The sequence below is a fragment of the Hordeum vulgare genome, chromosome 3H, assembly GCF_904849725.1.
Source record: "Hordeum vulgare subsp. vulgare chromosome 3H, MorexV3_pseudomolecules_assembly, whole genome shotgun sequence".
Taxonomy (NCBI): domain Eukaryota; kingdom Viridiplantae; phylum Streptophyta; class Magnoliopsida; order Poales; family Poaceae; genus Hordeum; species Hordeum vulgare.
In genome coordinates, this window is record NC_058520.1 from 517,234,191 (window position 1) to 517,246,684 (window position 12,494).

At 45.4% G+C, this 12,494-nt stretch overlaps 2 protein-coding genes across 2 annotated transcripts; one reads left to right on the forward strand and one right to left on the reverse strand.

Moving 5' to 3' along the window:
• Positions 1–295: 295 nt before the first annotated feature.
• On the forward strand, positions 296–3,900 carry LOC123444619 (serine carboxypeptidase-like 18). The gene is made up of 11 exons (XM_045121399.1): positions 296–679; positions 772–911; positions 1,045–1,121; positions 1,236–1,461; positions 1,840–1,877; positions 1,953–2,054; positions 2,151–2,234; positions 2,302–2,463; positions 2,983–3,293; positions 3,382–3,427; positions 3,514–3,900. The coding sequence occupies exons 1-11, from the start codon at positions 546–548 to the stop codon at positions 3,595–3,597; spliced, it is 1,404 nt and encodes a 467-aa protein (XP_044977334.1). The 5' UTR covers positions 296–545; the 3' UTR covers positions 3,598–3,900.
• A 3,508-nt stretch (positions 3,901–7,408) lies between these two features.
• Positions 7,409–8,847, reverse strand: LOC123444620. The gene has a single exon (XM_045121400.1). It carries the CDS (start codon positions 8,606–8,608, stop codon positions 7,625–7,627), a length of 984 nt encoding a protein of 327 aa, XP_044977335.1. The 5' UTR covers positions 8,609–8,847; the 3' UTR covers positions 7,409–7,624.
• Positions 8,848–12,494: the final 3,647 nt, after the last annotated feature.

Genomic DNA, 12,494 nt, shown 5'->3' on the forward strand with positions numbered 1-12,494 from the left:
CTGAACTTTTCGGGGCCACATACCCCTCCAAGCCAATTAAGCCAGATATACTTTGTAAAGCAATTGGTTGCCACGAACAGTAACTGGCAATCCAGATGAGGACTATGGGATCCAAGCATCTGACCATATATTTATTTCTGTCCATCTTACCCCTTCCAAAATATGTCCAACCTTGAGAGTATTCACACCTTGTCGAGCCCAAACCCCAAGTATTTATCATTCAAGAATTATGTCATAATATCAAGAGTTGCGCAAACTTGAGTGTGCTTGGACTGAAGAAGATGCTGGGTTTCTCAACCCGAGGGAGGCGTGGGATTCAGCGAGCTGACGTGCTGAATTTCGGCGATTGGATTCGTTTCCAAGCGGCGGATGTTGCCAGTCGTCCTGCCGTGACACGCCTGGATAAGACACGTGTGGTAGGGCAGTTGAGACCGGCAGAAAAACATCACCTCTTGACACTAGACAGCTCCGGCCAAAATTAGGCCAGCAGCTGATCCGGTGCCCGTGCTCTGCTGCCGCTCTCCGGTCCGAGGACGAGTACGGAGATGATCCCGACGCGGCTGCTCTGCTGCTGCTACTTGCTGTCGCTCATCGCCGTCGCCCCGCGCGCGATCGACTCCAAGCTGGTGACCAGCCTCCCCGGCTTCGACGGCCGCCTCCCCTTCCGCCTCCACACCGGGTGTGTACCCTCGCCCCCATCTCATCAATCACCGTCGGTTCTTAATTAAATCGGCATGTCCATGAATGAATTGAACCGAATTGAATTGTAAGGTACGTGGAGGTGGACCAGGGCACGGAGCTCTTCTACTACTTCGTCCAGTCGGAGGCCCGCGGCGAGGGGGACCCTTTCCTCCTCTGGCTCACCGGCGGCGACCGCTGCTCCTCCTTCAGCGGCCTCGCCTACGAGATCGGTCTCTCTTTCCATTCAACCAACCAGCGTTACTCCCCCGCAAAAAAAAAAAAAAAAAAAGTATTACTGATTGCTGGGTTGTCTCTCAGTCTGCAACATGATCATATTATATATATCGCTCATGTATAGTGCAGGTCCCATCAGGTTCGTCCTGGAGCCCTACAATGGCAGCTTACCACGCCTGCACATCAACCCAAACTCATGGACAAAGGTCTTCCTAGCTAGCTTCTTGTTACATCTCAAGCAGCTTGCTACCTGAAATATGTATGTGCGCATGCTACTTAGTACTTACACGCTAACACTAAGGGAATGTCCACCCGCGCAGGTGGCACACATCCTGTTTGTCGATTCACCGGTCGGTGCTGGATTTTCATTTTCCAAGCAACCCGAAGGGTACGAGGTCGGGGACGTGTCCTCCTCGTTGCAGCTCCATGACTTCCTCATCAAGTGGTTCAGCGACCACCCCGAATACCTGAAAAATCCTTTCTATCTCGGTGGAGATTCCTATGCCGGAAAACTTGTGCCATATATCGCGCATATCATTTCACAAGGTACATAAATATATACCATGTGCCATGTTTAATTGGCAACTCCATCTGTGTCAATCTGTGTGCAAACTAGTTTTTTTTTTTTTGAGGACACCTCAAGAGTGGTAGGGGGTTCGTTCATTTCATTAAGAAAAAAAAATTGGTCTAGTTTATAAGGAAAACCGGATCTGAAAACCCAACATTCTCGGCTAATCAGGTAAAACCAAATGAAAACCCCAAACAAAAGGAAAAAAGAAAGCGAAAAAATGAGGCACTAGAACTTAGGGATAGGGACAAACTAGTAGTATAAGCTCTATTTGAACTGTATATGAATTGTTTTCATACAATATAAGCTCTATTTGAACTGTATATGAATTCATGCTCACCAGCTTCCCTCTTCAGGTATTGAAGCAGGAAATAGTCCCCGCATTAATCTTAAGGTACCATGATGGCATAATCATTACTAGTTGTTTTAGCGATAACAATTATTATATATGTATGTCTGTTGATTTCAGGGATATCTAGTAGGTAACCCATCGACCGGTGAAAGCATTGATCTAAGCTCTAAAGTGCCATTTGCTCACGGAGTTGGCATAATATCAGATCAGTTATATGAGGTAGCTACACTCGAGCCTCCTTGCAGCCGTGTATATAGTCAATTTTATCGCAATCAAGGTGGACATTAATATGTTCTTTACTGATAATATATGTAGACCATATTGGGGCATTGCCAAGGACAGGACTACATGTTTCCGGCAAATGATTTGTGCGCCCAAGCTCTGGATGATCTCAATCATGTAAGAAGAAGAAAGAAACATCTTAATGCTAGAATTGATTTGACCGTTCGCCGTGCAATTTTTGCAGCTTTTGTCCGAAGTTCAGCAGGCCCAAATTTTGTTGGACACCTGCATTTTTGCGTCCGCTCCATCCCGACCAGAAGCTGATAGCGGGACTGAGTACTCTGGTGGTGCTGGTAGGAGGATCCTAGTTGGAAATCCGCCACCTCGCCCTCCATTTGAATGTGTCGTAAGTAGTAATATCTCCATTCTTCATGTAGTACAATGCGAGTTCGATAGTTTCCATCGCTTTTAACCATTTATTAGTACTTAGCCGAGAAAAAAAGGAGCTCATTAGTACTCCCTCCGATCCTTTTTACTTTGCATATAAAATTGTTTGTCTGAAGTCAAACTTCGTAAAGTTTGACCATATTCATATGAAAAATATCGACATCTATAATACTAAAATTATACAATATGAAATTTAAATTCTTGACGCATCTAATGACATTGATTTCGTATTGTGAATGTTAATATTTTCCCTATATAAAGTTGGTCAAATTTTACGAAGTTTGGCTTTATAAAAAATCTTATATGCAGAGCAAAAACCCACCGAGGGCGTACTGTATGTAGGGCCAACTAACCAATATTGTGGCAGACTTATGGGTACTCCCCATCATGTTTTTCCAGCACTTTTAATAACTTATAAGTACTTAGTCGAGAATAAAAGTAACTTATTAGTGCTATATACATACCAATGTTGTGGCAGACTTATAGGTACTACCTATCGTATTTCTGGGCAAACGCGGAGGCGACCCGAAATGCTCTTGGGATCAAGAAGGGGAGCGTGGATGAGTGGGTGAGGTGCCACAACGCCGATCTTCCCTACACAATCGACCTCAGGAGCAGCATTGAGTACCACCGCAATGTCACGGCCAATGGCGGCTACCGTGCGCTTGTATACAGCGGCGACCATGACGCATTGGTGCCGCACCTGGGGACACAGGCGTGGATCAGGTCACTTGGCTTCCCCGTCGCCCACCATTGGAGGGCATGGCATCTCCATGGCCAGTCTGCTGGGTACCCACACACCATCGTTGCTCGCTACTGCTACTCCTTTTCATGCTTAATTACTCTATATTCTTGTTGATGCATGCGTTTCTTGCAGCTTCACCTTAACCTACTCCAACAACATGACATTCGCAACCATCAAGGTAACACTTGCACTCTTAATTTCCCTAGGCGTGTTCGTGCTCGATGCACAAGATGGCTATGATCAAGCTCCATTTCGTTGCTGCAGGGTGGCGGGCACACCGCGCCAGAGTACGAGCCCGAGAGGTGCTTCGCCATGTTCAGCCGATGGATACTCGAAAAACCACTCTAGTAGACGTAACAGCAACGACCAGCTGCCTCACACCGAGGGGCATCGCCGATGCCGATCTGGATTGAGGCGCCAGATCCGTCAGCTTGGCATGCGGCGGAGAAGGCTGGATCTGGCCTTGGGGCCGGGAAGTAGGGCGGCCGACCCCTATCGGGGGCTCGCATCGCCATCCATTCGCGAGAGCTATCTCACACACTCGTGCACAATTCCCATATATAGTCTTAGCTTTAAATGTGGTGTAACCTTGACTTGGCAATGGGCCTGTTTGGGACTACACTACATAAAATTCAGTTTCGTTTCGTCAAATTCATTTTGAAACAATTTCATATAAAAGTTGTAACTCTTTTAAAGAGAGAGTTTGGATTCCATCCAGCACCAGCTTTAAGAATGAGAAATTTGGTGGATCAGATATAAGATGAGTGAGGAGGAACGAGCGGGGTCTATTTACTGATGACAGTGGTGGATAATTTCTTGTCAATTCTAGCTTCTATATTTTTTGAAACACCTCCTAAAGAGCTTTACAGAAAACATAAACTTGTACACCAGATTCTAGGTTTTTATGCTTTACAGAAAACATAAACTTGTACACCAGATTCTAGGTTTTTATGGAGTGAAGCTATCCTGTTTGGTTTACGTTTTTAGAACAAAGCTGAATTTTAAGAAGCAGAGTAGTCCCGATGTTTTATGGAACTCCTACGTTCACCGTTTCGTATGGATCCAACACCAAAGCCTACGAAATCCATATGCTTCCACAATCTCATGTTTTGCGCATACAATCATATTAAGTTTTGCACATAGAGTCCTCTTATGTTCCCGTGTTTGTTTCTATCCCTACTTTTTCGGAATCCTACATATCAAAAAGGCCTTTAATCTTGCCCACTATTTTTCCATCCATGAGACAAAAACACAGGATGCATTCCATTCATGGGAGATATTAGGGTCACTCAAAAGACTTCTAATATAATGTTTAGAGGATTATAATCCCTAGGGACTTCTCGTATGTCAGTCATTTGATTTAGTTTGTAGCATTGAATTAAAATTTGCGAAGGATCCATTTGTACTATAATCAGTAGGAATTTATCATAAACTCAATCCTCTTGAAAGAAAGAAAAAACCCTTTGAGTCCCTGTGATGCAAGATTTTCATGGACATCACATTGCAATCCTATGTATTTTCTATTCATGCATTTCTAATGAAGGAAAGAAGCTCTTACCGCTTGAATCGAACTTCAAAGCAGTCTACTTTTAAAAAAAAATCTGGAATTGTTCGACCCATTATAAGTGTTGTGAACCTGCGTAGCAAGGCTCGAACGATAGAGCTGTTAAGGGCATGTTCAATGCATAGCCTCAGAATGATGTCTGTATGCCATATAAGATCGGATATAGGTTTGGATGATGTTAGAGGATCCTCAATAGGAGGCAGGTGCTTGGGGAGAAGAAGTGTAGCCCAATACAAAAAGCTAAAAAGTTAAAATGAAAAATAGAGATGTATGTATACAAGAATCGTTATTTTCTTTTTCTTGATGAGACCCATTAGTGATAGCTTGCATTGGAGAATATTTTTTTTAATGTAGATGCCTTAACCTACTTTTTGTTATGGAGCATCTGTATTCATATGTCACTACTGTACATGGCCTAATCTATGTAACACAAACAGACAGGGCAATACATGCTAAACAAGTTAAGAGAATGAATGTAACATTACCAATAAAGACATAAATACAATGGCATGCAGCAGATGAGTGACCGAATATAAGCTAAACAAGTTAAGAGGATGAATATAACATTACCAATAAAGACGTAAATACAATGCACCCAGCAGATGAGTGATCAAATATAAGCTAAACAAGTTAAGAGGATGAATGTAACATTGTCAATAAAGACGCAAATACAATGGCACGCAGCAGATGAGTGACCGAATATAAACGGAAGATCCAAGTATAGAAGGAAGAAATGATCAAGGATAACCAGCCATCAACATCAGGCAAGCGAGCAGATAAGCGCTTCGCTAACTAGCGTGGCACGGAGGAAGTGCATTGATCATAATACTACTTGAGGCCAAAGAGATAGTATCATAGTCGGTCGTCACTCGCATGTCAAAGTGCACTCTGACTGGACATCAACAATCCAGTTCCATGCTCCACAGCCATGCTGTCTATATCAGTCCTATCACCACATGGCTCCCAAGTTCTCAGGCACCATTTTTCTTTTTTTCTTCTACTTGGAGTAAATCCAACACTGATGTGTGCCTCACTATCTTGTGCTGATCCATAGATAGATAGAAGAAACAAAATGTAGCACAATGGTCATGCACGATACTCCTACCACCATCATGATGGAGAATTTATATTGCAAAACACTCTCCAATCAGCACAACTTTATGGATAGGAACGATTTTGAAGTTCGGTCAGCAAGTTCAGTTACCTTGAAAAAATGAATCAAACATGAAGAATGAGGGAACCAAAATAAACAGTTATTGATGGTTTCATGAAAAATCCGGTTCCAATTAAGCATAGTTACAACTTCCTAGCATCCTGTCACGTAAAACCATTTCATTCATCCCTAGATAGCTGTATTTTGCCCTATGATTTGTCACATTGTCATCCCATTCAGACATAGTGCAATGAAAATGACAAGAAAGCATATGACACATACTCCCTCCGTTCCAAAATATAAGCCCTTTAGAGATTCCAATATGGACTACATGCGGAGCAAAATGAGTGAATCTACACTCTAAAATATGTCTATATACATCCGTATGTAGTTCATATTGAAATCTCTAAATAGGCTTATATTTATAAACGGAGGGAGTACAAATTTTGAATACCATGCAACCAAGTAAATTTCTGCAACCTAAGGTAAGGCATCAAACTGAAATTTCTTCAAAAGTTTTAATACATCAAAGCAATCCTTGAAATGACATATATCTAACCTTAAAATTGATTTAATTCAATCAAGTAAGCAACAAACTGGAAACATGGCATATTTTACTAGCGCGATACAAGAGAGCGCGCATTCATTTCGGCAAGCTTTGCTTCCTAGCACGGTGATAAAAAAAAAAACAATCATGACTTCTAATGGTAGCAACTTGCTACAAGAATACTCCAGTTTTTGCCCACTTTGCTTATGCCACTCCAGCTTTTGCCATGGAATGGCATTTATGATGTATTGTCCAAAGCTAAGAGTGGCAAAAGTGAGATGTCAAATTCTAGAGTGGCATAAGCAAAGTGGGCAAAAACTACAGTGGCAAAAATGAAGTTTTCCCTATGATAAATAGCACAATGTTTTGACAAAACAGGAACATAATGACTTCCACAGCTACTTCAGAAACATATTCCAACGCAACGAGTATAGAAGCTGAAAGGAATGCATCAGTACTGGTTTAGTGTGCACCCTTCCTCAAATTTTACCCATCTCTTTCTCTAACAACAAAGCTAATAGTGCACATTTATTAGATAGTTCTCTGCCTAAATTATAGAAGTGCATAAAAGGACCAGTCCTGTAAAGTTCATCTCCCTAACTCCCACAAAAAACTGGTCATCTCCACTCCAACCATGCTTAAGAAATCAAAATTGCATCTGCATGATTGCTTTTCTAAGTGGCACCACAGTCATCATCAATTCTACACGATTGCTTTTCTAAGTGTCACGACAGGGAAAGAATAAGAGCATCAACAATCATGGACTCCTTAAACTGGTAAAGAGAATAGTAAATCGATCTCGCAATGCTAACCTCCACTGTTATCGCTAAATCACAAGCCATGAGCCAAGAATGATACGAAGCAAGTAGTACTAACACAGTAAAGAAGAAGAGGATTTTGCAGCAGAATGAGAACTTTCTTTATGCATCTCTGTTTGATACCACAGATCAGTCCATACAGCGCATTATTAATCACAGATTACAACAGACAAGCACAACAAACTAGAAACAAGAAAACTAAACAAATCCTAGCAACGCCATGCTCTTGTTTAGAGCAGGATCCAACAGCACAGCTAGTAGTAAGGAGCAGGCAAGTGAGCAGCTTACGAGTCTCACAGGTTCTCCATCTGGATATTGCTCTTGAGCGGCACGTACTCGCCAAGGTAGCCCCCGAGGTGCTCGTAGAGCGCGGTCCTGTCGATCTGCTGGTTGTGGTAGGCCTTGCAGGCGTAGTAGAAGACGCTCTGGACGAGCAGTCCCAGCAGATTGACGCAGACGAGGACAGAGACCAGCAGAGCGCCGATAAGTATTCTCCCGGCCAAGCTCATGTCGAGGCTCCCCTCCTCGCCTTGCCCCTTGACGACAGCTGAACGGAAGAGCGCCGTGATGAGGCCGCAGACGGCGAAGTAGGAGAAAACGAGGACGGAGGCCGTGCGGGTGCGGCCCTGAAGGAGCTGCCTGCTCTTGGACATGGCGGCGAGGCCGCATACCGGCTCGAGCACGGAGATGACGCTGGCGAGGTGCCAGAGCGCGGAGATGTAGACGTGGATGGCGAGGAAGAGGAATGCGACGGCGAGGAGGGCGAGGAGCAAGGAGAGCGGAGGCGGGGTGGAGGCGGTGACGGGCGGGCCGATGAGGACGATGAGGAGGACGACGGTGAGGACGAAGCCGACGTGGTAGGCGAGCATGAGGAGCGAGACCCAGAGGAAGGTGCGGAGGAGGCGGGGCAGGATGGGCGGCAGCGCGGAGAGGGATGAGGAGATGGAGGCCGGCTTGGCGGCGTAGAGGGAGGCGACGGTGAAGACGGCGGCGGCGGTGGAGAGGAGCGAGAAGGTGAAGAGGAAGATGAGGTAGAGGAACTGGTAGGCGAAGAGGGCGACCCACTGGGCGGAGGTGGCGGTGTAGTCGGAGGTCCGGATGCGGCGGAGGATGGGGTGGGTGAAGAGGGAGTGCGCGAGCACGGCGAAGGAGAGCGGGAAGACGAGGCAGGCCGTGAGCAGCGCGAAGGTGCGCGGCGCGGCGCGCGGGATCGCGGCGGAGGCCCGCACCAGGTCCCCCGCGCCCAGCGCCGCGAGATCGCGCGTCGCCAGCTCCATGGTGGTGGGGAGGGAGGGGGGATCCGGCGATCGATTTGATTTGGACTCGCCGGAGCTGCGGCGCGGCGTGGTTGGGTGTGGTGAGGATGGCGCGGTCGGTGGGGGGCGTGGGGCTCAGTCGAATCGAGGGAAGGGATGGGCGCCGTGTCGAGAGTGGTCTTGGGTGTGCGCGTGGCGCCACCGCCAGGCGACGAGGGCAGGCGGTGCTGGATGGATGAGGATCCGCGACCGCGAGGCGCACGGGGGGCGGCATGGCTGGGGCGGGGGCTCATGTGGTAAATCGCCCGCGCTGCGCGACGGACCGCGTGTGACTTCGACGCCAAGTATCCGCCAAACGGGAGCCACGAGGGGGCGCTCTAGCGATTTTTCTATGACCCTTACCTGGGGGAAAATGGCGAAATAAATTAAGGGGAAATATTGCTCTAAATAGGCCAAAATCAATCGTAATTTTTTTTTAGACATTTAGCACCGAGGTGCCCTACGTTGCCAAGCCAGTGCCAAATAAAAAGTTTTGGACATCGATGCATCTACTCGTTCCAATGCCAAATTCATTGAGCAAATAAATTGGCATGCGAAGCAGCTCCGAGATGTTGGTTGTTGGGTAATTTGGATTGGTATATTACTAGTTTATATATATGTGGGCCCTATCTAAAGTCAATGCCAAATCTTTCATGTTGTGTGGCCTTAGCTAAAAAGAATCGATGTCAAAACTGTGTATGCATGGCTGCTTTTTCAGAAATGTGGCACCGAGCACGTAGTGAAGAGCCTAAGGCCTATATTTAAAGAAAGGACCTTTTCACAAGCTTTAGTGCGAAGCCGGCCCGAACGTCTGAGCTCCGCGAGTGAGTGTCCCCCTATTCCTACCCTAAAAGGGGGGAACACATCCCTTGACATCTCTCCCAAATCGCTATACTTTCATGAGTTCCATCTCCCTCAATAGTTCACCCTCTCATAATCATATCCCGGTTCAGCGTGGTCGGCCCTCACTGCCACGCCTGGCTACCCCCCGGTCGCCGACCCGCGAGTCTCTCAGTCCGCAGATCGAGCCATCCTAGCTTCTTCCTTGTTGGATATCGTTCCTTCAGTGCAACTCCCTCACTGCCAGCCAGGAGGAGCGAGCTCACCGGAAATAGAGGCCCACCCAATGCGACGACGACATTGGCGCATGAGCCCCATCGCTCGAGCCAGGAACAACATACTGAATTGGGATGGTTCAAGTAGGCCAATGGTCTCCCAATTGGGCTGCCAACCGATGGCGGCGTTGGAAGAAGTTGTGCTCGATGTCGAACGAACGGGATTCGCCAGGTGAATCAGGATTATGTCGGGAAGCTGAATTTAGAGAGCTGGAGGTGTTGGAAAATGTTGAATAGACCCTAAGTATAGACCGCCCTCTATCCCTTAGTTCTTGGAGTAAATGACATTCAATGTCATGCCATCGATAGATGATGTCGCACTCGCCATTTCGATCACCATGAGGACATCCCGACACTCATCACCACCCATGATGTCTGCTTTCCGCCCTCTATCCCTTAATTTTGAGAGTTGGTGGTGACAGCGGTGAACTTGTTGGTGTACATTGTCGTCACGATGGTTGCCGAGGCAGTGCTCCAGTGCCACTAGAAGAGAGGGGGAGAGAGCCCCCCTCCTCCTTCTTCCTTGGTCTCCCCTCTAGATGGGTGGAGGGTTTCTCCTCTGGTCCATGGCTGACATGGCTCCCGGAGAGCAAGACCCCCTGCAAGATTGGATCTCTCTCTGCTTCTCTCATGTTTCCGTGACAATTTCTTGACACCTTCGTCGATTCTTAAATATCTGGAGATCTGTAACTCCTATTAGGTTAAAATTTTGAGGGGATTTTTATCGGGAAATTATGTTTCTTGTGGCGAAAGAAGGGATCCAACCGATATAGGGGTGGCCCCAAGCCATCAGGGCACGACTACCCCCTAGTCGCACCCTGTTGGCTTAGGAGCACCTCGAGTGTCGTGTTGTATTGATTCTTCTTTCCAAAATTCACATACATTACAAAAAAATCTTCGTAAATATTTATCGCATTTGGACTTTGTTTGACATGGATTTTCCGCGAAACAAAAAACATGAACTAACATTGGGCACTAGATCAGTAAATTAGTCCCAAAAATATTTATTAAATGTTGTCAAAAGTATATGAAAATTATAGATTATTGGCATGAAACAATAAAAAATTATAGATATGAGGGAGCTATATCAGCATCCCCAAGCTTAATTCTTGCTCGTCCTCGAGTAGGTAAATGATAAAAATATATTTTTAATGTGGAATGCTATCTAACATAATCTTGAAGAAATGTCTAATCATGGCATGAATATTAAGATACAAGTGATTCAAGGCAATAGTCTATGATTTGACAAAAAGACATCCATACTCAGGTTACTAGCAAACAATCATGTCCTTTCAAAATAACAATGCTAAAGAATGATATCCCTACAATATCTTATAGCCTGTCATGTTTAGTATTCTTAGCATAAAATATAAATCGTAAGCACCCGGTGTGAAACCAAGCAATTGGATCGTACTATTTAACGCACTTTAGCATTTTATACCTCACTCAATACATGAGCGTGAACCATGGACATAACATATATGTGGAATAGAGTATGGTGGTAGGTTTCAAAGGAGTAAAAGTGGATAATAAAGTCTCACATCAACTAGGCGGACTAATGGGTTATGGAGATGCCCATCAATCGATATCATTGCGAGGAGTAGGGATTGCCATGCAACAGATGTATGACAACTCAAATGAAACTAAGCGGGTGTGCATCCAACTTGCTTGCTCATTAAGACCTCACACATTTGAGGGAGCCCATCATCAAAATATACAAGCCAAGTTCTATAATAAAAAATTCCGATTAGTATATGAAAATGACAAATCGGGAGACTCTCTATATGAAGAACATGATGCTATTTCGAAGCACAAGTGTGGTAAAGGATACTAGGGAGTCCCTTCTCTCTTTCTCTCTCATTCTTTTTTTTTCTTTAGTTTCTTTTATATTTTCTCTCTTTTTCTTTCTCCATTTTTCTTTCTCTTTTTTTCTTTTTTCTTGGTGGCCTCATTTGTCCTCCCTCATTTTTGTTTCAATTTTTGTCCGACATCTCATCCCGACTTGTGGTGGAATCATAGTCTCCATCATCCTTTCCTCATTGGGACAATGCTCTAATAATGATGATCATCACACTTTTATTTACTTACAACTCGGTATGAAAAACTACTAAACAAGATGACTCTATATGAATGCCTCTAGTAGTGTACCAGGATGTGCAATGATATAGCATAACATGTAAACAATGGTGAACGGTGGCTTTGCCACAAATACTATGCCAGCTACATGATCATGCAAAGCAATATGACAATGAACACACAAGTCATATAATATAACGATGGAAGTTGCATGGCAATATATCTCGGAATGGCTATGGAAATGCCATGATAGATAGGTATGGTGGCTGTTTTGAGGAAGATATAAGGTGGCTTATTAGGGTTAGGGCTGCCCTCAAATCCTCTAGTATATATAGGAGGGAGGGTGGGAAGGAGGCAGCCTCAAAACCCTCGAGAGTCCACCTCCCATCCTACTCCTAGTAGGGTTCCTCCCTTCCCCACTTGGGTTTCTTTCCTTCGCACCACCTAGCCGCATTGGGCCTTAGTGGGGGCTTCGGCCAGACCACTAGGGGTTGTTCCACATCCTCCCACAGCCCATGAGACCCTTTGGGGTGGGTGGGCCCACCCGGTGGACCCCCGGAACCCATTCGTCACTCTCGGTACACAGCCGGAAATGCCCGAAACTTTTCCGGAGTACAAAAACCACTTTCCTATATATCAATCTTTACCTTCGGACCATTCCGGAGCTCCTCTTGATG

Bases quoted from the DNA above. Each gene is read 5' to 3' on its own strand.
- LOC123444619 (XM_045121399.1), top strand. From the start codon at position 546: ATGATCCCGACGCGGCTGCTCTGCTGCTGCTACTTGCTGTCGCTCATC. The intron at 680-771 runs GTGTGTACCCTC...TTGAATTGTAAG, and splicing joins CCCTTCCGCCTCCACACCGG to GTACGTGGAGGTGGACCAGG. The intron at 3,294-3,381 runs GTACCCACACAC...CGTTTCTTGCAG, and splicing joins CTCCATGGCCAGTCTGCTGG to CTTCACCTTAACCTACTCCA.
- LOC123444620 (XM_045121400.1), bottom strand. From the start codon at position 8,608: ATGGAGCTGGCGACGCGCGATCTCGCGGCGCTGGGCGCGGGGGACCTG.